The sequence below is a fragment of the Toxotes jaculatrix genome, chromosome 5 (assembly GCF_017976425.1).
Source record: "Toxotes jaculatrix isolate fToxJac2 chromosome 5, fToxJac2.pri, whole genome shotgun sequence".
Taxonomy (NCBI): Eukaryota; Metazoa; Chordata; class Actinopteri; family Toxotidae; genus Toxotes; species Toxotes jaculatrix.
In genome coordinates this window covers 13,967,839-13,994,486 of record NC_054398.1, presented here as the reverse complement: position 1 = coordinate 13,994,486, position 26,648 = coordinate 13,967,839, and the positions used below count along the sequence as shown (strand labels likewise).

At 41.8% G+C, this 26,648-nt stretch overlaps 2 protein-coding genes across 9 annotated transcripts in view; one reads left to right on the top strand and one right to left on the bottom strand.

Annotated features, from left to right (window-relative positions):
• The window catches only part of ppp6r2b (protein phosphatase 6, regulatory subunit 2b), a 29,225-nt gene extending 19,740 nt beyond the window's left edge, over window positions 1–9,485 (bottom strand). For 2 of the 8 annotated variants that reach the window (XR_005894101.1, XM_041038651.1), the window contains exons 1-23: window positions 9,230–9,483; window positions 7,576–7,752; window positions 7,277–7,435; window positions 7,060–7,158; window positions 6,502–6,688; window positions 5,421–5,558; window positions 5,260–5,325; window positions 5,039–5,151; window positions 4,788–4,901; window positions 4,474–4,594; window positions 3,593–3,754; window positions 3,253–3,486; window positions 3,067–3,131; window positions 2,868–2,983; window positions 2,659–2,744; window positions 2,481–2,558; window positions 2,292–2,389; window positions 2,154–2,211; window positions 1,647–1,768; window positions 1,367–1,539; window positions 1,091–1,247; window positions 609–688; window positions 11–221 (exon numbers count right to left, since the gene is read on the bottom strand). Coding sequence is in view for 7 of the 8 variants with exons in the window: in XM_041038651.1 (XP_040894585.1) it covers window positions 11–221; window positions 609–688; window positions 1,091–1,247; window positions 1,367–1,539; window positions 1,647–1,768; window positions 2,154–2,211; window positions 2,292–2,389; window positions 2,481–2,558; window positions 2,659–2,744; window positions 2,868–2,983; window positions 3,067–3,131; window positions 3,253–3,486; window positions 3,593–3,754; window positions 4,474–4,594; window positions 4,788–4,901; window positions 5,039–5,151; window positions 5,260–5,325; window positions 5,421–5,558; window positions 6,502–6,688; window positions 7,060–7,158; window positions 7,277–7,404 (2,606 nt within the window). In the remaining variant the exon portion in view is untranslated. Of the gene's footprint in view, window positions 1–10; window positions 222–608; window positions 689–1,090; window positions 1,248–1,366; window positions 1,540–1,646; window positions 1,769–2,153; window positions 2,212–2,291; window positions 2,390–2,480; window positions 2,559–2,658; window positions 2,745–2,867; window positions 2,984–3,066; window positions 3,132–3,252; window positions 3,487–3,592; window positions 3,755–4,473; window positions 4,595–4,787; window positions 4,902–5,038; window positions 5,152–5,259; window positions 5,326–5,420; window positions 5,559–6,501; window positions 6,689–7,059; window positions 7,159–7,276; window positions 7,436–7,575; window positions 7,753–8,943; window positions 9,111–9,229 lie in introns of those variants that run through there. The other 6 variants (XM_041038655.1, XM_041038658.1, XM_041038657.1 and 3 more) reach the window with 5 other exon arrangements.
• Window positions 9,486–11,281: 1,796 nt separating this feature from the next.
• dnaja2b (DnaJ heat shock protein family (Hsp40) member A2b) lies at window positions 11,282–16,799 on the top strand. The gene is made up of 9 exons (XM_041038883.1): window positions 11,282–11,425; window positions 12,497–12,556; window positions 12,969–13,195; window positions 13,286–13,366; window positions 13,527–13,660; window positions 13,778–13,974; window positions 14,118–14,262; window positions 14,907–15,034; window positions 15,182–16,799. Exons 1-9 carry the CDS (start codon window positions 11,348–11,350, stop codon window positions 15,368–15,370), a joined length of 1,239 nt encoding a protein of 412 aa, XP_040894817.1. The 5' UTR covers window positions 11,282–11,347; the 3' UTR covers window positions 15,371–16,799.
• Window positions 16,800–26,648: the final 9,849 nt, after the last annotated feature.

Genomic DNA, 26,648 nt, shown 5'->3' with positions numbered 1-26,648 from the left:
GCATGTGTACCTGGTGAAGACTGCCCTCTCATTTTTAGCATCCACGGTGAGCCGGATGGTCTCCTTGCCAGCACCAGTGGTGATGGTCTCTGTGGTGACTGCCTCACTGGATGTAGACTCTGTCTTGCCTTCCTCCTCATCGCTGTCCGAGCTGCTGGAGGAAGAGCTGTCTGATGCCACCAGTGGGGCTTTTCTTGCTACACACACACTCCACACACACGCTGCAGAGGGTGGAGAAGAAATTCATCAGATTTTAACATGGATGTATGATTGCATCACTGGAAAAGTCAACTGATCACAGAGGCAAGAGATTGTATGACTCTATGGGCCTTACTGCCACATTATTTTTTTTTTTATCTCAGTATAGGCTTAGCAACTAAAATTAAACACGACACTGAGGATTTTAAAGCCACAATGTGAAGCCTTTGTATCCATGTAGGGCCTGCCTGTCCTTAAGCATAGGAATGTACATAATTCAAATTCAACTGCGGAGCCTGACATATAAAGTTGAACAGGCACTGTACACCAGTGGTGGAGAATAGGGTCTTTAAAATGACATGTTTTCATGTTTACCATTTTTAGCCAATAGCCATGCTGCAGTAACTTACGGTTCTGGTTTGGTTTGGTGTTGTCTGATCCGCTGAGCTCCGAGTCCACGGGGGAACTGCATCTAGGGCCTGTTTCAGAGCTGGGAATATATAGCACAGATGAGGAAACTTGCCAAAGCACTAGGTCCGTAAATTTCAGGGTCTATTTTCTCATCGTATTGTGTGTCAGTGGTTGCCTTTACTTAGGAACATTCTTCCCTCTTTTTCAAACTTGTAAATATATTTCAGACTTAAATGCCAGTTTGCATTTTTTCTGTGTTTCCACATTTAGTTTAAATACAAATAAAAATAATTACATTTTATTGCTAGGTTTGAACGGAAGCCTTTTTCCACTCAGGATTCATGACTGGCATTGCACAACTGTCAATGCATTCTCATGGAGAAACAAATCATAAGTACATAATTTTACAATAGTTTAATCAAAACAAACCTTTAAGGTGCTTTAAATGAGCTCCATGTATTTAGACAACACCCTGACTCACCAACAGAAAGGCTGGAAGTCGGTGAACTTGGCCCACCCTTTCTCCTCTGCATCGGTGGCAGCTGGTTGGGAGACTGGAGTGTCCCACGCTGAAAAGCCCACTCCTGCAGCAGGTGCCTTTGAGTTCACCTCCCCAAAGTCTGCTATCCAGCCAGTGTCTGCATATGAACACAGCGTACATACACACTCTGCATGAGGCGCCTACTCAAAACCTGTTTAAGTCTTAAGATGTAGAGCAAAACAATCATGCATCACTATAAAACATTACACATCTCACTCTTTGTTGCCTCAGCCTGGCCCTGGCTTGAGAAAGGATCCAGGCTATCACTGGGCTCCTCTCCTTCTGAGTCTGAGTCTGCTCCTCTGTCAGAGCCCTCAGAGCCAGAAGTTGCTGTCCTATCACAGGCCTTACTGTCTGACGGGCTCTGGGAGGACTGTGACCCACCAAACCTGCAAACAAACAAACGATTTAGAATGCTTGATTGAAAAAGTAAAATTAATTCTAAATAAATTACTCCAAATGTTGAGCGCATTGGCATTTCTCCTTGTGCGTCCACCTGTTCCGGGACTTGGTTTGTGTTGCATAGTTGATCTCTTTCTCCTCCCAAATGTCCTCTTCGTCATCATCGAAGGGCTGAATCCTCTCCTTGGAACAGGCCTCAAACACAGCTGTGTTAGCCTGCAAAGAACAGGTGGGCAGCTTGAATGAGCAAACTTGTAGCAATGTACATCAGTATTCATAATGCTGTACAGCAAATGCTACGATGAAATGTTAAATCTTAAACCCGAATGAGTCAATATTTTTGTTACCATTGAACAAAATCACTGTACTGTAAAAAGAAAGTAAAACTGTGGGGTGTGTAAGCAGGCAATTGGAAGATGGTGACATGTGGGTGTCTGTGTGTTTGTCAGGTTGTTTTTGAGGTTTTTCTACTCGCTGGTGGCCATAAAAATCATTAGTGCGTTTTTAACAAAGATATTTACAGCCCTAAAGAATTACAGAAATACAACTTCATAGAACAAGTTTGAGAATAAACTTGTATGAAGAATGTAAATAAACTCACACTGTCCTGGCCTGCGTCAATGTTGATATTTATCTCTGCAATCCGGTCAAATGTCGCCCTGCAACAACAGCACAAATCACTCCATGAACACACAATGACAATATTACACTGATATACAGAGTTGATCAGTTTATTTACCCAATGCTGTCGTCGTGATCAGTAAACTCCTCATCATTGAAGCCAAACTGATCCACAAAGTTAGCCGTCATCTGCTGAATCTGGTAGTCTGAAAAGGCCTAAAACAAACATTACAAAGTTGGATTAGCTTACTATAGCTGGTAATGGAAGTCCCAGTTTTTTTTTGTGTGTGTGCTCATGAATGCGTACCTGCTGTATTGTCAGTTCCTTAGGGAAGGGGCTCTCCATATCATCCTCTGAGGAAGGACGTGGGTTTCCTGTGCCAACCTAAATAGGAAAACATCACCATAAATGCAGAATTTAAAATTTTAAATGTGTGTGTATTTACAACCAGCTATTGTAAATGTGCATGTTTGCATGTGTTTACCAGGTCTATGGTGTTCTTCCTATTGGTCTCCGACAGAGTCTGGTCCACAAAGGTTTCCCAGCGCCCTCTACAGTCTTCTGGCAGCTCTACGTCCACATAAGAACAGCAGCATTAAGAAAGCAGTTCTCCAGCTGAGTGACACTTTCAGTTTCTTCTTTTTTTTCTTTTCACATTCTTGCAATTAAGAGCATTAATGTCTACACACACACCTGTGATGAGGCTACTAATCTGTGTGTGAACCGGGCCCTTCTCCAGGTTGTGGACGACTGTGTTGGCAATCCTGGTCAGATGTCCCATGTACCCTCTTCTCATACCACCTTCTGATCTGTAAACAGAAGTAACACAATTTAGTGTAACACACATTTTCCTATTACTAAAAACAACAGTCGCCATCTCACGGTTCCTTACTGTATTTTATCATTCTCTTCCCAAGCCTCTAGAATTCTCTGGACAAGGTGGCAGTGCTGAAACAACTAGTGAGAGAAAAACATGGGAGTTAATCAATTGTTTTAATTCAGATAGAGCCACCACAGTGGCCCACCCAGTAGATCAAATGCCAAATAAGCCTCATGCTTCAAACACATTGACACCTACATGAGTCACCAGTAAGTTATGGGCAGAGTTTTCAGGGGTGACTGAAGGTTCAGAAGTTGGAGTCTCAGTCAAATCCTGCTCTTGCGATGCATCCTTTTGAGGCTTGAATTTGTCCTGGGATCCCAAGCCAGGCTGAAGTCTCATTTCATGGGCACAGGGCCGGAGGATGGCAGCAACGCAAAGCTCCACTTGGAGGTGCAGGAAGTTGTTCCATGTGTACTTGAAGAACAAGTCCTGAAAATAAAAGCATACATTTTCCAAAGGGACATTTAACAATTTTCATATTCTCAACATTGTACTTTAAAATTGCAAAAAAAACTTTACTGTTTACTCATCTTACCAGAAGGAGGTCCATTGTATTGAGCCTGCAGAGTTCTTGTGCTACGACTGCATGGCTAGCAGAGCTGGTATACAGCAGAGAGGCGACTAGTCTGGCTACGTGCAGTCGTGTATTCCCCAGTGGTTCCTCCAGCAAACCCAGAGTAGTCAGCATAGGATTTCTCTAAACACGCACAAAACATACAAACATGCTTGGATAGAGGGCATTGAGGAATTGGGGAAACAACAGTCTGGACTTTTAGTAGTTTTGTTATACAGGTGCAACTACTGTAAAGCAAATGCACCTACATGGCAGACAATTAAACATAACTACTTAAGAAAGAGGCTTGCTGCACATCATACACAGCTCTGGCCCAACTTAAAATATCTTGATATTTATAGCATGTTCTCATTTCCTGCAAATGAAAGAACTTACCCATGTCAGTTTTTGTGTGGGGCAAGCCCTTTCTTTGCTTTCAGTCCTTTCATATCCCATGCTTTTGACTGGTACCTGAATGAATTGTACTGTGTGCAGGGATTCTCTGATTGTTCTATTAATAACTGTCATCATAATGTATTTATGGTATTATCTCATCTCACAACAGCTAACATTATATTTCATTGTTACAAAGTGTTTAAGATACATTGCTGTATCAATACTGCACACTCCCTTCTAGAAAATCAGGAAATTAAGTTTCATTAACACCTCGCTAAGTTATGTCTTCCTGCACATTGCAAGTAATCATCTGACAAGCCAATCAAAAGTCACTTTAGGAAAGTTCAGATAATGGTAACTGGATCAAAGATGATGTAAAATAATCCATCATGAGCCCTAAACTTTGGCACTTAATCATTAAACAAATGTTGCCCTATCTATGTATAGGCAGGTAATAATTTATGTACCTTGGGTGGCTCCAGAAGTAGCTGGTGGAAGTGTTTCAGGTGTGGTTCGATGGCCAACAAAATGCTGCTGTTAACAGTGTAACTTCTCTCAAATCCCTGAGCATCCATTACACCATCCACCCTGTCAAAAAACAGAAAATAGATGGACAGAATGTTTAATATATAGTCAAACAAGAGAGATGAGACTATCTTCACCTGGAGGCAATTTTAGACAAATAATTGAACCCAAAAAATGAAAATGACATTAGTGATCCTTATAAAGTGAAATTTGATAGAGTTACTTATATAGTTTAAAACTGCTTTCTCTCACTCACACAGGCCTCCTGATTTCCAGCAATGTGAGAAGTACTTGAATCCCACTGACAATACAGCTCTCAGTCCTCTCTCCTGAGAACATATTCTGCAACAACTGCTCCACACACTCCTGCCTGTAGAAACACATGGAGTATGCTGTTATCTCCACATCCTTTAAGAGAGTGTGAACGTGTGTGTGTGCGTATGTGTGTGTGCGTGCATGCGTGCGTGCGTGCGTGCGTGTGTGTGCGCGTGCACGAGCGAGACTTACGACTCCAGCACAGTCAGCAAAGGGTCAGGTTGTGAAATCTCTTGGAGTTGATTGGCCTGGTCTCTGCTCAGACGAATGATGTCGCATAAAGTCTGAGATGCATTGGACTGCCTCTGTGAGAAGGAAAAAAAAACACACACACATGGATTTTCAGCCTTGTAAACTGTCTTTTCATGAGTATCTGAGTGCTTGTGATAGTATATTTTATATAAAACACTTGCCTCTTCATCTCTCTCAGGGTGAATGAGCTCAATGAGTCTCTGGGCCAGCTTCTCGTCATTCAGCCACTGTTGAGAAAAATCATTACATTACATTATAAACTTGCACACAATATCAGTGTGTAATCCGTAAATAAATTAATCTAGGTCCATTTCTGTCATACAGTAAGAGTCTCGAGTCTTAGAGGGGGTGGCTCCACACAGCTGATAAGTCGTAGGAGCACATCCATCATGGCTGATGTATCAATATGCTTCAGGACCAATGAAAGGAATCCCTCCTTCCGTCGCAGGAAGCTAATCACCTAAAGAAAATAGATGAAAAACCAGAACTGAAAATTGGTGTCCACACAGATAAGGAACTGCAAAATTTGTTGTCAACAGTTTTTTGGGATTATTTCGAAGTCAGAAAGAATAATATCCTGAATTCTATTTTAACTGTGCTCTGTCAGTTTCTATGTACAGCACAGACATTTCAGCTACCCCTTGTGCAATAGTCATTTAGCTGCAGGGTTGAACCTTTTAAACCCATCACCACCAATAAGTGTCAATCAGTTCATTACCAGCAGGTGTATCAAGCGGCTGCCCCTGGTAAGATAGGTGTTCTCAGAGCTGCCTCACTGAAAGTATCACAGGGCCACTTGGCAATAATAAATCTGAAAAATGCATTATCTAAACCAAAGTATGTAGACATTTTCACAAACTATAGACAATGCCAATATTACATTTGCACATATTAATGGACATTACTGTAAGCTATGTGAAGAATTCCAAACAATTACATCCAAAATGAAAATATCCCCACAGCCTAATACCAGCAGAAGTAACTGTGAAAAAAAATTTTTGTGTGATTTTAGTTGACTGAATACAGTGAGTTTAGTGTTACAGACCGAAGTGATGATCAAGGTCAGGGAGTCAAAACAGTTTTCAAAATATGTTGCTCTGGATCAACAAACTGTTCAGATGAACAGTACTACTCACATTGACATCCTCAGACCCTGCCACTACCAGGGTAAAACCTCAACTACGTACACTGATTTGTGTGTTGGAACAGCTACATTTTGTCATTTCAGGAGAAATGAAGCTTAACCGCCATCTTCAGAGTGATTCCCTCTGTGAGCAGTTTCCATTATCGGGCTGTAAGCACCCCTCAGACTTCCTGAAGTAAATCACAACAACACAAAAACGTAGCTGTCGTCTTCTCTGAGTATGCCCTTTGATTTACCTGTGTGAATGTGTGTGTGTTACCTGCTCAGTCTTCCGTGTGATGAGGTTCCCAATTGTCTTGCTGAAGAAAGACGCAAGGAGGGGGTTAAGTGGGGACGGCTGCTCCAGGAAGGCATACAGAGTTTCCAGCAGAGACTCCTCATTACCTAGCTTATCATTGATCACTCCCACATCACATGTCAACAGCTCACATGCTATATTTGGATACCTGTAACAAATTAAGAAAACACACCAGGCAGTAAAACGAAGCAGAAACAAAACCAGTGTCACATTTTCTACCTTGGTATGCTGAGTGGGCTAAAGTAAACTGGAATAAAAGCAACATTTTTTGGAACATGGCTGTGCTGATTGTCACAGTTTGGTTATCTACTTAGTTTTGCTATTTCTGTTCAATGCATTATGAGTGGTATAGCTAAATAGTTGGAACAAGAACGTTTTTCACAAATCTGAGCCCACTTAAGCTCTCAGCTCTACTACAAAATGGCAGGGCATAGATATAGTGCAGTGCAGCATCAGCAAGATACATTTTTTCCAGGATACAGTATACTACATCAGCATATTCTACACAACAGCACTTACTTGAAGCGCTTGGTCTCCTCTATACCAGCAGGGGGCTCTGTAGTAATCATACAGACCAGCTCCTGCATGCAGTGGTCCTGGCACAAGAACAGGAGAAGTCTACAAATCCATAATGATGAGAAAAGAAACAGCAGTTAGCACCAGCAAGAAATCCTGGAAACTGAAATGTAATTATATTAATGTGCTACTGATATGCTAAAGCTGACAATAAACAGACCTCCTGTTCTGAGCCTTGCACTCCTGCAGCACATCTTCCTCATCCATAAGCTCAATGAGTGTGACATCCTCCTTGTCCAGCAAAGCCTCCAGATGAGAAGATGTGTGCAAGTCAAACTTCCAAAACATGGCTGACAGCACCGGCACACACACTTAGCTGCTGACCAAAAGAGGATGTGGATTGGAGATCAGTATCATGACTCTATAGCACACGTACAAGTTAATGAATGACACCATTTTAACTGTGTACAGAACAATTCATTTTGTGATACTATGCACTTCATGCATGCATGCTCTTACTTTTGGACAAGGAGCAGTACCCTCAGTCAGATCTTGCTAAACAGCCATCTGCCTTATGGACATCGTAAAGCCAGGGTATCAGTCAGAATTAGCAAATTCACACAGCGAGGCCACAGACACAACCACTTCACTCATGCTAACACCAGACACATAAAACCAGAAGAGAATGTCTTCATCCTGGTAATGAGAAGTGTGACAAAAAGAAACAACAAAATAAGACAGTCTTCCTTAGAGTCAAAAGAAGAGTTAAAGTCAGTATAGGTGCAGAGACTAAGCTTTCTGCCCTCTGGAAAGAGCAGGAAGCAGTGCATCTGTAATCGAATTAGTCCTGCACATCTGTGTATTGACATTACCCAGCTTGCTTTAAGAGAAGCCTCTCGGATACAGTTGCATCAGCAAATAATGATTAGAGTAAGAATGGCAAACAAAACAAATCTCACACAGAAAGCCACTCAGCGTAAGTGTGTGATATGTGTGTAATTCTTGGAAAGGAAACAACTGTGTCAGCCAGCGAGCTGGACTACTGGGTCTTGAAGAGTCTTGCATTAGCTGACATCTGTTACTATAAAGTGCAAACTTGAGATTAGGTGTGGTGATGATAACTGAACACTGTATGAGGCAAGCAGGAGCTGTCACTGGACTTACGGCTTTAAGGGAAAGACCTTCACCTTAAATCCCCCCGAACCACATCACACCGCAGACAGGGAAAAGAATCCACATTAATGAAAGTGACCTATGATTGTGCATTAGTCAATTGTCTATTTGATGGAATAGCTGGTTCCTATGGGGAACATGTCACTAATATAGGATGTTTGTCTAAATTGTGGATAAGGCCCCGCATAAAGATGGACAGGATCTCGGATACCGCAAAGTCAGACGTCACACACAAGAACAATTATCGTTTCACAGTGCAAAAGCAGGCTTGAATATAACTTACTCTCTTCTATGCACGGTTAAAATTGATTGCATAACATCAAAAATAACTGAGTATGCTGCCCTAGTGCACCAATCTCTTCAGTAAACAAGGTGAAAGAAAGAAACAGGTGTTGTCGAGATCAGGCTTAAGGAACCAACTTAAGGAATTCAATCTTTCCCCACACCTAAATATGGATTTTAAATTTCATACAATAGCTCAGCTATGGTCAGCTTTAAGTCAGGCCTATCTGCCGTCCTCGGATCAGCTGGTGACCGTTACTGTTAGCTATTAACGGATATGACTTATAACAGGGTAACCGTGATAGCGGTGTGAATTAGGGTTAATTAGCTTATCCATGCAGTTATCGTAACTTCACGTTAAGTTAGCTTATCTCATGTTCCCAACCTCTGTCAGTGCCTTTCCACCGCTTAACGACGGTGTCTTTTACTTACCTTGCATGCAGATCGTGAGCCGGCCCGCTAGCAATGTCTCACTCATGTTGCTAACGGTACCACAGTATTTCAGTACGGTACCGGTGGCAAACCATGTTAAGATCATAAGCTTACATGAGTCAATTATTTATTACGGCTGTAGGACTAGGTAGGACGATGTCCTCGTGATTGAGAACTAGCGTTATACCGTCTTGCGGCCACTTGACAGCCTGTCAGCTCGCACAGCCTTTACGTTAGGTTACATGTTATGATTTTTTTTCTATCCCAAAAGAGAAGCGTCTGTTACCTTTTCTCCATCATTTTATCGGTCATCATCTGCAAGCTGAACGGCAACTCGGCGATTTATGCTGTCAGGTCACCCGGAGGCCCATGGTTGGCTGTTCATAACTGCGTTGTTAGCTTAGAGATACTACCCTTTCCCGGTTGCAGTGTCATTTAACGCTACACTGCCGTTACACGGTGGTTGGCCTGCGGAGGAGCTGTGTTGACTCTGTCAAAATTGTACATCAGCAGGCAGGCAACCCATTTTTTTTTTAATCTGTCAGATTTGGAAATCAAAATGGCGGATACCAAAAAACGTAATCAAAAGTTCGGCTGTCCATCAACTGTGTAAACATAGACGAACGATATTATTTATCTGCTGACACCCTGAACATTGCTGTTCAACTGCAGAGCTGGTTGATAAAGCGTCAACTACTGCACTAAATTTCACATAGTATAGTGTAATAGTCACATTCATAACTCAAATAACACATCCATTACATGCAAGAAGGTAAACTACCTTTTAAGTTTTTAATTGTGGTAAAGAATACAATAAGGTACAAAACTGATCTAAAGCAAATCACTAAAAAATTGCATTGATCTCTGGCCGTTTAGGGATTGTCATTCTCTTCCTGACTTCAGATTGTTGTCAAAAAGCCCTGGGTATCAGGGAATACTGATGTATTTATTTGCAGCAAAAGCAGACACATAAGACAAACTTGCTGCTCAAACAAGCTTTATTTGAACCCCAGAAAAAAGGATGATTCAATAAATACTGTGAATACCGAGAACCCTGTGCAGTGACTCTAGTGCCTCTGAACTGGACATTTCCACTGTGTCAGACTGCAGGTCTGCCCATTGATTATTTTACCATATGTGCATCTGCAGCTGTACTGCACTGCTGTACAAACTGGCAAACACAATGTAGTGATAATAATAATAATAAGTCCTGGCAAGGGAATGCATTTATAATATGAAACGTTTAAGTTCACATTGTGCGGAATGCCCCTCTGTGAGTATTATTATTATAATACTGGATTATTACTATTATATCAACATTTAAGCAGGACTTAAATATTGTCATTTTAACTGCTTGATATATGTTGGAGTAGTGTAATATGAACAGTGTACCATATTCTAATATATTTGATCATATTTTTTGTAAAGTTTTAATGAGCAGTAACTACTAACTATAGCTGTTAAGTAAAAAGTACCATATTTCCCCCTGAAATGAAGTAGGGCAAAAGTATAAAGTTGCACAAAGAGGAAATACTCAAGTGGAGTACAAGTACCTCAAAACTGTACTTAAGAAAAGTACTTGAATGAATGTAATTAGTTACTCTCCACCGCTGTTGTAGGCTTATGCATTTCCTTAGCCCTTCAATTCCTGCAGAAAATTGTTCATCCCTCAGCAAAAGCGCTATCTGCAAAATCTAAAAGCTACATTACAACCAACAGTAGAAACCAGTTCCTCTGACTTTGTTCAAACAGCTGTAAGTCTTTTAAATAACTTTTGGTGACACCTCGGGATAAAGATGTTATACCACTGATTTTTTCTTAACTAGTTAAAACATATTTTATTTTTTCAAGCAGTAAATGAAAATGGCAACGCTTAAAGCTTTAGATTGCCAAGCAGAAAACATGGCCTTTATGGTTGTGATATGCTCCTGAGGACTCTGACCAGGTATAAATTTTTAGGCCACAATTTTCTGAAGGAAAATCTCCTACAATGCTGAAAAATGTGGACATACCCTTTAGACCTTATTTCACTGCTTTCTGTGAAGTGGCTTTTTAGATGTAACTACATCAGGATACATCTGAAGAAAAAAAAGAACTTACAGGGAAAATTTGAACTTCATACACTGTTGTGTAACCCACTTTAAGGACGGTTCCCTCTCAGGCACCACCAATTTCTGATGGTCAAAATTAATAAATGTTTGTGGCAACTGTTTTTGTATTCACTGGGGAAGTGTGTGTGTGTGTGTGTGTGTGTGTGTGTGTGTGTGTGTGTGTGTGTGTGTGTGTGTGTGTGTGTGTGTGTGTGTGTGTGTTGTATCTGGCAACCCTGCCGGTGAATCTTGCGTCGGCTACTCCTTCAGCTGAACCTCCGCAGAAGGTCTTTCTGTGGTAGCCGGTTAGCATCATGGCGAACGTTGTGGATACCAAGCTGTACGACATCCTCGGAGTTTCACCATCTGCCTCTGAAAATGAACTAAAAAAGGTACAGACCTTCTGAAACGAAAAGGAAATTTGTCAGAGTAGGAGCAGAATAAAAGAGGAAGAGAGGTCACCAGTGAATTGTGGCCTAGAAACAAGCTGATCAACGTTGCTAAGTAGCAGCTTGCGACTTTGCTAGCCTAGCCAGCTAGCTAAGCTAAACAACCGTTAATACTTCGTGGCTCGGTGTGTTTTAGAAAAAAACATCATAGCTACACATTAGTGATATTGAATCACTTGCAATGCTTGTCATTTTCATCTTTTTATATAAGTTATTTCGGAAGGATGAAGTTTGCTAACGTTGAAATGAAGAAATATCCGCTGACCACGAGTGTGATAGCTTGCCGGCTACTAGATGATACATTCCAGCAAATAGTCGTTACCAGGTCGTGTAGTAACGAAGCAAGAAATGGTATCTTAACAGCTCACCGAGATAAATATGCCATGAAAATAAATCCACTTGTGTGCTCGGACGTTGGTGCAACATTTGGTAACGCTAAACTTGGCGTGAGATGTATCTTGACTTAACGTTTATGGATAAACTTAGCAGCTAATGTTAATGCCAGCCGTCGTGTAGCCACTGTAGTTAGCAACATGCATGTCGCTGTGTACTCCAAACTCCATTCAAACACCGGGCAGTCACGAATTGTTTATAATCCACAACGCTATGTTCTTTTCTAAACATGAATCGAGACTTTATATCATATGTCTGTAACCGCTTGTGAAATCGTTTTATATTCTTTAACTTGGAACAACCACATAACTCCCTTAATTAAATCTGAACTCAAACTATTTTAGGATGAACATGTCATTCCAGTTGTTTCCCCCATCAAAATTCACAATTCAACAATTTTGTTGCCGTCTCCGTCACACTAGAGTGACCGAGATGTCAGAAGCAGCGATGCTCTTGCCGGTGTCCTGATGTTTTTGACAGCAGGCCCACAAGTCTAGCCCTTGGTTAGTAAGGACAGTTAATAGGGTTAGTGAGTTGGTAGCGGAGCTATTGAACACATTTGGCAACTGCGCACGTGGCTCTCGCACAGCATTGTTCACATTTATTTTTGGTTTAATACAGGCTTACCGCAAATTGGCCAAAGAGTACCATCCCGACAAGAACCCTGATGCTGGAGACAAGGTATGATTCACTAGAGCATGTCATGGTAACAGCAGCAACACCGTAATTTATGGCGACAGCACCAACAGCAGCATCTCAATTGCTCAACAGTTGGGGGCCAAGAAATGATGGCAACTTAGTTTGTCATTCTCACACAGCCCAGCTCTTTGAGGATTAACACAAGGTGCAGATCAGAGTAGAGTATGTGAAATGGATTTTCCCTAGAGAACAATGCATCAGTTTTTGATCTGTACGGCACTATGACTTAATTCTTCAGATGCTGCAAATTTGACACAGGAGACTAGAGTGTCTTTGTACTTTGTAAGATGGGATCATCAAAAACAAAACTAGGTGGCCGTTATTGTTGTACTGACTGTTTTTGTATCCTACAGCGTGTCAAGCTGTCTGATCTTTTATTATTATTATTTTTCAGTTTAAAGAAATCAGTTTTGCATATGAGGTACTGACAAACCCAGAAAAGAAGGAGCTCTATGATCGCTATGGAGAACAGGGGCTACGGGAGGGAGGAGGCGGAGGGCCTGGCATGGATGATATCTTCTCTCACATTTTTGGTGGAGGACTGTTCGGGTTCATGGGGGGACAGGGCAGAGGACGCAATGGAGGCAGGAGGAGAGGAGATGACATGGTGCACCCTCTGAAGTAAGTATTTTACTTTAATGCCATTTGGGTGCTTCAGTGACTTGTTCTAATATAATGCATTTGACATCCCATAACTCTTTTGTCTCACAGAGTTTCTCTTGAAGACCTCTACAATGGCAAAACCACCAAACTGCAGCTTAGTAAGAACGTCCTCTGTGGTGCCTGTAATGGGTGAGTCAGCTTGTAATATTTCATTGCAATGATTAAAAACAGCATATTGATTTGTAGCTTTAAAGGCCAGACTGATGAAGATTTGTAGTTGCAGTCATTTTGTTGTGCTTAGATAAAAATGTCTCTTAACAATGCCAACCCTTTACTGTTTGCCTTCTAGTCAAGGCGGTAAAGCAGGAGCAGTGCAGAAGTGTGTGGCATGTAGAGGACGAGGTATGAGAATCATGATTAGACAGCTGGCCCCTGGGATGGTCCAGCAGATGCAGTCAGTGTGCACAGACTGCAATGGAGAGGGTAATATGTCCATAACACCTGCACACTCACCCATATACTGAAAAACATGGATAATGTACAATCATAAGCAAAACAGCACTCTGAAATTGTCCAGTGTCTGTATGTGCACTTGTGCAGGGGAGGTGATAAATGAGAAGGACCGCTGCAGGAAGTGTGAGGGTCATAAGGTGTGTAAGGAGACTAAACTTCTGGAGGTGCATGTGGACAAAGGCATGAGGCACGGACAGAAGATCACATTCTCTGGGGAAGCTGACCAAGCACCAGGCGTCGAACCAGGAGATATAGTCCTGGTGCTGCAAGAGAAAGAACATGAGGTACTCTCTCTACTGCCCTCTGTACAAAACAAATATGCTTCTGATAATAACTGACGTGTTGGTATCACCATATTTTTCATGTTTTAATGAACCTAAGCAAAAAAAAAAAAAAAAAAAACGCTTTCACTTCCTATCTAAATCAGGAATTCCGCCGTGATGGCAGTGACCTTCACATGGTCCAGCGTATCGGCCTGGTTGAGGCCCTGTGTGGCTTCCAGATGACTGTCACACACCTGGATGAACGTCAGCTGCTTGTCAAATACCCACCTGGCAAGGTCATTGAACCAGGTAAACATATCTTCATATGAAGTTAGGCGATTCCTGCTGTTTGTTTTTTGGTCTGGTAAACATTTTAGTGAAGAAAAGGGGATTACTGCACTAGTATTTACAGTTTTCCAGAGCTTTTAATAAGACAGTGCAAACTTTTATTTCTGAGACAACTAGTTAAGGGTGTAGAAAAGAGATGTTTTGCAGTCCAAACTAATGACTTGCAGGCTTATCCACTTAAACATGGAATAACAGTAGAACTGTTAGAACTAAGCAGTGAGAAATAAACATTAACCATGGGCCAAATTGTTGGTAGATTTTCAGTGTAGCAGCCAGGTTTATGTTCTCTACCATCCTACTGCAGCTAACAAGTAATTTTATTGTTTATCAAAATTTGACTTACTAAAGTACTAAAGGTGTGTGTAACAAGCCATTACCTATGGTTTGTTACTCCAGATCTTAGGGCTGTATCTGATTTTCATGACAATTAAAACTTCAGGTGGAATCTCATTCTAATTTCCTTATCTAGTGAGTAGAGTAGAATATAAAACAAACCCTGTGATAGTGAGTAAATCTTAAACAAATCCATATAATAGGATTTTAAATTTACATGCCTTTACTCACTTTTGTTTGTGTGTGTGTGTCTGTGTCTGTGTGTGTGGCAGGGTGTATTCGAATGGTGAAGGGTGAGGGAATGCCTCAGTACAGAAATCCATTTGAGAAGGGAGACCTTTACATCAAGTTTGATGTTCAGTTCCCTGAAAACAACTGGATTAGCCCAGAAAAGCTGAATGTGAGTTGCAATCATTTAATATCCTGATTTGCACAATTTGAACTCCAGTAAGCTTGAGTAATTATGGTGTCACGATGTGTTTTTTTCCCTTTTATTTATTTATTTGTTGTTGTTTTTAAAAAAAAAAAATAATTTCACCTCTCTCAGGAACTCGAGTGCTTGCTGCCTGCTCGTGCTGAGAATCCAGTTATCGCCGCTGATGCGGAGGAAGTTGACCTTACAGATTTTGACAGGAGTCAAGGGTCAGGAGGTGGAGCCAGGCGAGAGGCCTACAATGATAGTTCTGATGAGGAAGGGGGCCATCATGGCCCAGGGGTGCAGTGCGCACACCAATAGAAAGACTCATACATAAAGACATGCACATAAATAATAACATAAATACATGAACATCACTTGAGTATCATTGCTAATACCATTCAAGACTTGACGCACATACATGCACATTTCTCTCCTTTCATGATTGCCATGAAACAGAGATATACAGACATACATGTACACACATACCCACCCTCCTCAGTTCCATGGTGCCCATAAGTCAGAGAGATGCTGGACATGTGATGACCGTTTTTGTGTTTATGGACTGTAGTGCTCATCAAAGCCTCCAGCAAGAAGGTGGTCTCATTCTCAGAGGTTCATTGACTGAACTTGTTTTGGACCTCCCTGTTTTCATCCTAGGCTTTTACCTTTCACTGTGGGAAACACCAGTCTAGTGTATAAAATGCAAATATTGTTGACTATCTTGTATAAGGTGTAGTTTAGTCTCTCACACACAAGCGCATGCTGCTTCTTGCCGAAGATCTTGCACATGTAGATCCAGGGTTTGGACACCACAGAGAAATCTGACACTACACCTGTTTAGATTTCAGAGTGTCACTGCTTTCAAAGTGCTCTGCTGTCATAAGAGCCGACCTGATTACAGCCCCAAAACGTGTCCTCTGCTGAGAACTGCACGTTTAATTCACCTCATCCCCTAACGTGAAACGTCATATTTTGAAAATGGGGTTTGCTGGTTCTGTTCAGTCCCCAGATGTCACATTGTTAGAATAATAAAGCCTTGAGAATAGCACCTGTCAGCCAGGCGCCATGTTTTCTTAGTTTGGAAAAGCTTTTTTCTTTGTCTTTGTTTGAATGTTTGTGTGTTTGAGACCACAGAACTTGAACCTTACTGTACTCTTCATTTGAGTTGAAGACACACTTGTGTACTTTGTATGTGTGTAATGCAGTGGCTCATTGTGTGGGAGCTGCTGTGGAATGTTCTGGCTTATTAGGTTGATAAATATTCCTGCTTTGTGGTGGACTGCCATGTGAGTGGACAACATATAGGGTCAGTTAAAGAGGAAAAATTTGCTGAGAATCTGTCCCATGTAGGCGGTCTTTTTCCCTCTACTCACCAGGATCGAGAGATCCTCCTCTCATGCAGAAAAACCACTGGGCCCGCACCAAACCCTCTGTCTTATACATTTCTCCCCATTGTAGAGTTGATAGCCAAACCTGTGTCCTTTGACATGTTACAATATTCCCATCCCCATATACCTGTAAATAAATACAGCCCCAGTCCATAGGTGCATTCAAAGTCTACAGCGGTGTCCTTCCTGCAGTCACAACATTATTTCTTACACAAGTGAATAATGGCCAATATATAAATGTTATGTTCACATGAAGGAGAGTTGACGGCACCTCTGTAGACTGTTAACATGCACCTCTGCGACTCATTGTGTATGTAATTTAGGCCACAGGGGGACAATGTGTACACAACTAAAGGGGGGGGGGGGGTCATTGATAAATGACGTTACTGTTGATGCTTATGTTTGTCAAGATGATAATTAAACTGTATTATTAAGCAGTCACTACAAATTTGTTGAGCACTGTCTTATTTCATATGTACAGCCTGCATTCTCAGATGTTTTTTTCTTTTTATCTTTATATGACCAGAAACAGGAAGGCCACCACTGATGCAGTATCTACAGCATTACACTTGAACACATAAGGATATTATCTGAGAGACAAAGTGGCTTAAAAGATTTTAAAACATTAGTGAACCATAAATTTGTTATGGTAATTTTGGACAGTTAACCATTATGAAGAGTTTGGGAGTAACTGAAAAATATTTTAAAACTGGACACATGAATTTAAAGGCTCTGTAGTATCTCAGTCTTCTCCATCCTCTGTTTCTCTGCTGTGGAGGGCAACTGGACCCAGGAGTTCCTTAAATCCTGCAGTATTTCTGAAGGATAAAAACAGAATAGAGGGGATGGTGGTTAATGTAAATTTGGTGTTTTCTGTCCAACTGAAAGGAATGTCCTTTACCTGTCTCGTTTTGACTGCATGACATAAGAGCGCTCTCTTCTCAGCTGCTCCAGTCGCTCTCTGACAACTGTTTTCTGCTGGTTCTTGTCCTCCTAAAACACAATAATATTGGTGATAGTACAGAACCTATCAAATAAAATTATGCAGACAGGTTACGTCACTATGTTTACCTGTGGGAGATCTTGAATGAGGTGCCTTAGTCTGTCTGTGTGTTTCAGGCCGAGCAGGTCCTCCTCTGCCTTTCTGTTCTGGATGATTGACAGACGTTCCTGAACCTGAAAGACAGATACTGTAAGTGACGTATCACCTCTGCTTCTCATTCACAGTGATCTGAATACTCCTACAGCGTCCCTCTGTCCACATTTCTCTCACCCTCAGCAGCTGTCTCTCTCTGTCTCTCTGCTGCCTCTGTTCGACCTTCCTTTGCATGTCCACCAGGTTGCGCATTGTCCTCTCTCTCTCCACTGCTGAGACTGGTTCTCTTACTCGTTCTCTCTCCATCAGCTTGGATTCCCTCATTGCCTCCCTCTCTGTGAGGCCACTGTCAAACTTTAAAACCAACAAAAAATAGAGAAAGTAGCTGAATTAATTTTTAAAATAAGGGAATCACATGGTGATGTTCATGTGCATGATGATACACAAAACTGTAATTGCGCACTTACTGTGGCTTGCGAATTATATTTCTGGTCATCAGCCTGAGTGAGTTCAGGCCCACTTAGGTCCCACAGCTCTGACTCTGTTGCACTGGGACATATTTCCACCTCAACCCCATTTCTGCCAACCTCGGTGGTCTCACTTGTCAGTCCAGAGCAGAGATCATCAGTGTGTGGATTGATCTCAGGGGGGTCACTGTAGAGATGTGGCTGTGCAGCCTGCAGGTCACATTCAGATACAGCTTCTCCCCTCTGATCGACCTCTGTCTTCTCCTCGGATGTCTGATGAGAATATAAACAGGAAATAAAATCAGATGCATAATACAGTGCTTTATGGTTTGCTATACACACACAGAATACCTGTCCTTCAGTGTTGCACTGCTTCTCTGTAGACTGTGCATCATGGTGACCCGTGGAACCAGACTGGAACAAAGTGGGTTTCTGCTCTTCGTCGTGGCATTCTCCAGAAGTCTCCTCACACTGTGTGTATTCAGCTGTGCTGCTTATGTCACTAGGCTGGACTTGGGTCCTCAGACTGCTCTCACTGTCTTGGCTCTGTCCTGTGCCTCCATCTGCAGCCTGTGTGTCATAGTCAATGTCATCCTCTGGTGGTTTGCTCCAAGCAAGCGTGATCAAAGAGCCCTGTTTCTCATAACTCTGGGGGCTCTTTGTTGCACTGCCCTCCTCTTCCTCCTGGGCTCCTCCTTCTGCAGTGAGACTGAGATGAGTTTTACTTGTTGCATCTGAGACACACAGAATCTCCAAGTAGGGCATCTCCTCCATGACTGCTCCACAACCTGGGGGGTTACAAAATAAATTATAGCTGCAGCTGTGAGAGTAGGGTTAATCTATGTTTGACTATGTTTGAAATACCTGTACAGACATCCTGTTTGTCAGTCACAGCAGCAGCTTGGACTCCATTCAGTTCTCTGTCTGCCCCTCTGACTGAAACAACTGCAGAATCTTCAGCTGGCCCAACACCGATGTCCTGGTCCTCGACTGGTTCAGTGCTGCACGATTGAGCTTTTTTTTGCTGCTCATTGCTTTTGTTTTCAGTCAAATTTGGATTGGGGATGCACATGGAGACAGAAGTAAGAGGGGCATCTGAGATCAGGAGTTGGAGCAGGGTGGTGTTGCGCTGCTCTTGAAGTTCAGATTCATACTCCTCTCGCAGAACTTGGAGATGCTGTGCACTCTAACAGACACATATCAATGTTTTTACACTTGTGCTTTATTAAAAGAGCTTTCATCTTTGTGGATTTTTTTAGTCAGATGCTGTGATTGTCTAGACTCACCTTGTCCATCAGTACTGGCAGTAATGTGGAAGCTTGGACCTCGTGGAGCTCCAGCAAATGAGTCAAGAGGAGCAGGGCACAATCTTCCAGCTGGTGTTGGGACCACACTGCTGGTTTGCTGTGTGGATGTAGGCTGGCATGAATTTGTCTCAGCCTTTTTATACAGCCATTCCTTAAAACAGTTTGCTTATTATTATCTACACAGGAAACAGGAAAAAAGAAATGTAGAAATGAGGAGAACACAACAGAAAAGCTCTTCTGACAAACACACAGAAGTAAAAGATTGATTTACCTTTTTTTGAAGGCAGTGTACAACCGAGCCCTTGCAAATCCTCCAGGGAGACCCCATGCACCAACTGGACCAGGTACTTCCTCTCCTGCTCCTGAATCAGCACCAGCAACTGCAGTATTGCCTGTTGGGAGTGGGCCAAAGTTTTTGTTCTGCAGCTGATAATGCCACTGTAGCGTATGCTTTTTAGCCTTCAGGATTACGAGAAAAATATGTTTCCTCACAAATGGATATAATGCATACAGTTTAAGAGTAATACTACGAAATGGTACACTGCACATGTTTCGGAATTAGTGGTTCATTATCAGATTTACAGCACCTGCTGTGGTGACAATGAGATTGCATATTTGCTTTGCTCTTCTTCTTCACCACGTAGCCACAGAGCTGCCTGCTCTGCTCTGCACGGACTGCTAACATGTGGCCTGAATGGAAACATGAGGGCCAGACAGGACACAGCTGAAACTGAGGGGATATAGGGAATAGGGCTAGACCTGATGGCAGTGAATACATGTTAATTTTCAGTGTCCAACTGTTGTTTTCACTTGGTGTTTGTTGGCTCACCAAGCCTCCCAGGACTGCCTTGCTGCCAGAAGAGCCCCGTAGGACAGTTTTTCTCTCTGAGCTCTGACAGTTGCCAGCCTGATGTATAGACACAACATTCTCAGACTCTGCCCGCCCAGCCTGGAAGGAAAAAACGATTAATGAGTCAACTATTTCGGGGCCAGTACAAATAGAACCTTGCATTAGTTTTGACCAGTATGGGAAACAAGATGAGCAAGATTATACAATAGGTAAATCAGACTAATATCAGCTAGAATTTATCATCACAAGAAAATATGGTGGATATTTATGTGATCAGCATCTCATCTGACATTATTTTGATTTTCTTCATGTATAGACCTACCACACAGATTCAGAATTGTATGATCTAAACTTGAAGCATGTGAAAAGTATTTACCCCTCTCCCAGGACTGCCAGTGTATCCCTTTCTTGTTGACAAGATGTGTGTAGCTCATACAGGAGTGAAACAGCAGACCAGGACTGTTCCCTGGACTCAGGGCAGCTTCTAAAAGATTCACCCAGACAGGCCCTGCAGGAAAATCATCTTTACTGCAGTAAATGTATGTTCACTTGTGTTTTTACACAAAACTCTGTATTTCTATTTGGAACAATACACATTTGATTGAAATAATCCTTTTAATTAGATTTGGGGACTGAGAAATAAATGTTTTTGTTTAGGAAGATTTCCACTTGTGAAAAAGATTTCATGCACTTCATTTTTCATTTTAAATTTAAAATAACGATCCTGGTGCATGTGTGTTACCTGTACATCCTGAATGCTCCTGGCAGCTCAGCCAAACAGAGCATATCACCTGACTCCAAAGCCTCCTCTGCAAGGTCCTCCAGTCCCTCCTTCTCTTTGTGCCGTTGCCATGGTAATATGTTTTCCCACACTCTGGCAGCTGTGGAATCAGAAAAAAAGAACCAGAAGAAGAAACGAAGAAATCAAGCTCTATAAAGCAAACTAAGTCATACTTAAAGTTAAGAGATTGTTCTGTGTTACATTGTGAATGCAGTTCAGATTCATTTTTACTTACTGTGGTGCTCCTGAAGCATTTCTGTATAAAGCAAATGGGTCATAACATCATACTTCACTTCCACCAAGAGAAGGATGTCTGACAGCGAGACACAGCCCCAGGCCTGACCTTTGACCCTTAGGCTTTGGCCCTGCCAGGGAGAGGGCAGTATGCTTTGCACACCCTCTGATGCCAATCTGAGCAGATGAACACATACATACATTAACACAAATAATATTTTTTTTCCATAATTTTAAAAGTTAAATTTATCAGCAACAAAATGCATTGCTGCTCACAGCAGCACACTCAGGCTTTCAGTGCTACAGTCTTACATTGTCTGGTATGACCAGTAGCTAAGTAGCTAGTACTTTGAGCTTACTTTACTGTATATTGACAGGCAAAACCTCAGTCAGCAAAGTAACTAACTTATTTTTTTATTAATAAACATAATGTGGTGGTGTAGAAAATAGAGCATTTCCCTCTGGACTATGGTACAGTTAAAGTATGTAGTATTACCAAATGGAAATGGTCAAGTAAAGTCTCTGTAGCTAAGAATTGAGCAGCTTTTAAGCTTAAACAAAACATGCTCACCTGATCCAGCACTGCCTGGTTGCTTTCTTAATCCTCTTCACGCCCCTCACACTCCCATACAGCTCATTTTTCCCCACTAGTCTCCCCGTCTGTGTATGAAAAAGTGTTAGAGGGCAAAAAATCATGAGCTGAGCTTCTGCCTCCACGCAGGACAAAATCTGCTACACTGCAAAACACATACCTGTAAATTGTCTGCATCAGTTCTGCACAATTGTAAAGATCCTGTATCTGAGCTGCAAGACTTTTTGAAAGTATTTACTTCTGTGCTTTCATGCAGGCAATTCAGCACATTAGGATCGATGATAACTGGCTTGTCCATCACATGGAGAGTGTTGAGATTTCCAGCATATAGCAGCTGGAGGTCCCAGTAGAGCTGAAGTTAACAATATCAATCGTGAAAATGTTGGTTACTATGTTTCTCATCATTATCATATAAGATTCAGAAAAAGAAAATGTAATCATACCTTTTCCTTCTTTTCCCTCTCCCTTTCCATTTCTAAGAGAACATCAATAACATTTTCACCAACACAGGACCAGCTATTGTCACCTCCTGCAATCTGAAACAGACACAGGTGCACGAGTCCGTTCCATTATGATAAATGCCATAATAGCTGCTCTGATTATTACCTGATTGTTGTCTGAGTTGTTACCTTCTTCATAGCTGTATGTGCTTCATCAGTGCTGGAGGGAATGTGAAACACTTTGAGGTAAAGGAGACTCACATCTTCAGTGGAAAACTCTGCCCCGACAGACATACCCAAAGACTGGTACAGACCAGCCACAAAATCCTGACAAGAAAACACAAGGATCTGTAATATATACACAGAAAACAAATGTAGTTTTTGCACAGCATCAAAACATCTTACCTGCTCCATGTTTTCACCACTGTGGGGCTGGTAAATTATACAGGCGATTACTATGGTTACAGCAGTTCTCTGGACAACAGCTGGATCAGGTTACCAAGCAACAAAAGTGACAGTGTATCTGTCAGAAGGAGACAGAGGGGAAATGTGATACAGGATCATGTGACACATTACACCTGAGTGAAAAACTCATTGTAACATTGAACCATTATGAAAGTTGGTGGACCCCAGCCCATGAATTGCTGATAACACTTTATTTTCTGAGTCTGTAATTTCCCCCCAAAAATTCCTAGAAAGTTTCCTGGAAAGAACCAGGTAATTGGAACAGATCATAAGGAAAACAGACTTTTTAGTGGTGTGGGGTGTAGCACCGCACACTATTGTTATTCTCAAACTTTAAAATGTAGACAAAAGTCCTGTGTATTCAAGGTGCATTCAACTTTTTTCCTAAGTTGTGTAGTTTTTGAACGCTGACCCTTTAATTTTGGATCATGAGTGATTTTGGAAAAATTCAGATTTTACAGTGGGTGTGTATTGCGGAATGTTGCAGCCTAGAGTGGGAGCTTAGAGTGTAGAGGCTTTCAAAAAAGTCTCAGAATTTTTTTCTTCACATGATGACTACAGCCACAAATTTTACTCTACAACAGTGATATTCTCTAACTTTGTAGCCACACTTGTCTTCTTTCTCACAGTGTGTTTACTTTATCGGTAGGATTTACGTTTTTTGAAATGCCTTTTAGCAACATGAGTGGCTCTCAGCCGCTCCACTGACTCCAATGTAAATCGAGAAGAGGATTTTTGGAGAAAAGCAGAAAATACTCTTTTTTAAAACTTGCCGTATTATCCACATTTTTGACACTAGGACAAAAAAAAAATATATACATCACTGTGTTCCGTAAGGTCTCGTGGCTTTGACGGTGAAATTTGTTTGGCAATATCATGTTTGGTTTTTGAATAAATAGCAGTAGTTTGACAGGCCACAATTGGCCAATAATGAGCCCGTCGGCACAGCTGTGAGGTGCTCCAAAAATTTCCCAAAGACAAAACATCAGCATACAAGAAAACAAGAGAAAACAAATTCCTGTGAGGATTCCAGTGTCCTGACATGGTGCAGGCACATTAGATTCATTCATAGGATCAGACAAATTATTACTGTGATTAGCAGTGATAACAGTAGTCATACTAACTGCAGTAAAAGTCAAATATAAAATAGATAAAAATAGTAACAGTAGCAGATTTAGTGGTCAGCAATTGCAATTGCAACAAATGCAATAAAAGGGAAAAATGTAAACGTTATTGTTTCTCAACAAAAACCTATAAATCTGTGGCTCTAAACATGGGGACAGGGCCCAAAAGGGGACCTTAGCCAAAGGTCGTGAATGACAGTAGTTTTTGCTTTTGTTTAGTTATTTGCACTTTTTTATTTGCCCTATTGATTTTATTTTTCACAAACAATTGTGTGTAATACAAGCAATTTTTTGTTATATTTTTATAGTGTTGATATTATTTTGTTATATTGTTGTATTTATTTATATATTATTGTTTCTGAATTACAAATTTCAACTTAAAAAGTATTTTTATTTGCGTAAAAAGTTTTATCATGATCATAATCATGATCAGCTAACTGAAATTTGAAAAATCACAAAATCATTCAATGATAATGAAAATTTTCAATTTGCTTTTAAGTTTGCATATTGCATTCACTTCATAGATTATGACGCGTTGCTCCGCCCTACACAAAAGTAGATAAGCTGCTTTTCTGAGTAAAAAAGTATTGATATTGGTGTCGGTGGCACCTGGCCCTGTATTTACTTTGTATGGGATCATACCAAATTTTGCAGTATGGTACATCCTTATTGGTTTCTATGTTTTGTTTCGTAATACATGACCTGTGATATTATGGTCTGGTCCAATTATCATTGGACAACCATTAGCCAATCAGAGATTGGCCACCCACCTGGTTGGAGGGGTGGGAGTTAAAAGGGGCAGGTGAAGGCCGCGAGAACGCTAGAAACAGGAGAAGACGGAGACGCTGCTTGTGTGTACATTCAAATCTGTGAAATACTGTCGTTCATCAGGTGAAAGACCCGGGATTTTCAGTCAGTGTATAACCTGATAAAACCGGACGCTGAGCCGTGTGTTGGAGCCGGTTTCAGCTCGTAGTTCAGATAAACCACGGTACCAGTGTGACCACCACGAGTCCGCCATTACCGCGCCGGTTTGGAGGAGAGGAGAGCGTGTGCGCGGTACAAAGACTTCCACCGAGTTTCTGAGTGAGTATGGAGACAGTGTGAGCACACTGAGGGAAACAGACCAGGTGTATCAAACCAGGTGTAACAGCCTGTGAATCTCTTTGCTTCAGATGCTGCAACAGAGGCGCCCGGGGCCTTTCCATTGCGTGAGCCACAGACGCCACTTTCTGCTCACGCCCGCGCACACGCTGGGGCACGCAGCACCTCAGTGCGCGTCTCCATCGCACCGCTCACCTTGGACAGACGCCTTGGAAACGGCTTTCTGGACTCTCTACGAAAAGTGAGTACATACAACATTTCAATCCACTTTTTCAGACAAGCCCCAACGAGCGCGCCAACGACATGGTTCCGAAAACAGTCATAATTTACGGCGCCATGGTGCGCTCGGGGGTTGGGGTTACGTTTTAAGGTGGAGCTCACCTGGTTTTGTAGTAAATATTTCTTAAATCTTGGTGGTTTGACATATTTAAATTCTGGACCGTGATGTGGTTCATGTGGTAAAGATAAAGGCTGAATATGACACGCGGGACAGCGCAGCCGCACAGAGATAATTAGGCCTCTTGGGGCTCCTCAGTTTACGTTAGTAAACCCTCAGTTCATCTCCCATGTGCTCAGGTTATCAGGGGTATGTGGAGACAGGCCTGTAAGTCCTCATTGTTTTTACCCACATAAACATTTATTAGTTATTTTAGAGTCCAGAACTGCAGGTCAGTGCGCGCGGACTGTGGCTGTCTGGAGCGCACCTGCTGCTTTGGCTCACAGGTGCAGCAGCGGCCTGGGTGAAGGTGAACCTGAGGGCGGTGGTTCGCTGAGTGAAGCTCGTTGAGCAGAATTTAATCAATAAACAATATTTAAATATTGTGAAACGCTGCTCAGTGAAGAGAACATGCTGTCGATCTCTAAACCACCTGCAGTCAGTCTGAAAATTTTCATCTTTCAGCTTCACCACAGTCATACTCATTCATCAATATAATCAGTAACTATGACAGGAATGTTCCGTAAGCTTGATCACAGCAGGAGAAATTATTATTCCCAGATCAGTGTGAGGTGTGTGTGTATAAAGCTTCACACAAATGGATTTATATTCAGTGAACTGATGTCCACAGTGTGTGAGTGTTGGACAGGATCAGTCCACCCCGTGTCTTCATAGGTGAACTGGCTCAGACCTGCAGACTCAGACTGAGCTGGTTCTTCTTCTTCTGCTTCTTTCAGGTCCACAAACAGATCAGCATGAGAATAAATCAACTAATTGTAAGTGATTTTTTTTATTCTGCTGATGGGGTGTGTTTGTGTGTGTGTGTCTCTCTTGCACACACACACACACACACACACACACACACACACACACACACGGCCACTGTGCCAATCTGTCTCACCCTCTTTTTCTTTCTGTCTCACACACTTCTACCATGCCATAATTATTTGTCCGCCCGACCGTTTGCCCGTCTATCACTCTCTCTCCCGTGCACACTCACTTGCACTCTAACCCTCTCTCAGCATTGTAGCGTCGATTTTGACCACGTTGGAACAAGAGGCTATACGAGGTATAAGTTTCATTTCTTTGATGCTGGGATGTCTGGCCGCCGTGCCATAACTTTTCCTCCTACAGAATTTGTTCCTGTCCATCCAATACGGCTGCCATTGGTTCTCTCTCTCTATCAGTCTGTTGGTCGGGCGGTTGTTTGTTTGATTGATTATTGTTTGTTTTATTATTGTTTGCTCGTCGATTTTGACCATGTTGGATCAAGAGGCTATACGAGGTATGCAACTTTCATTTCTTTGATGCT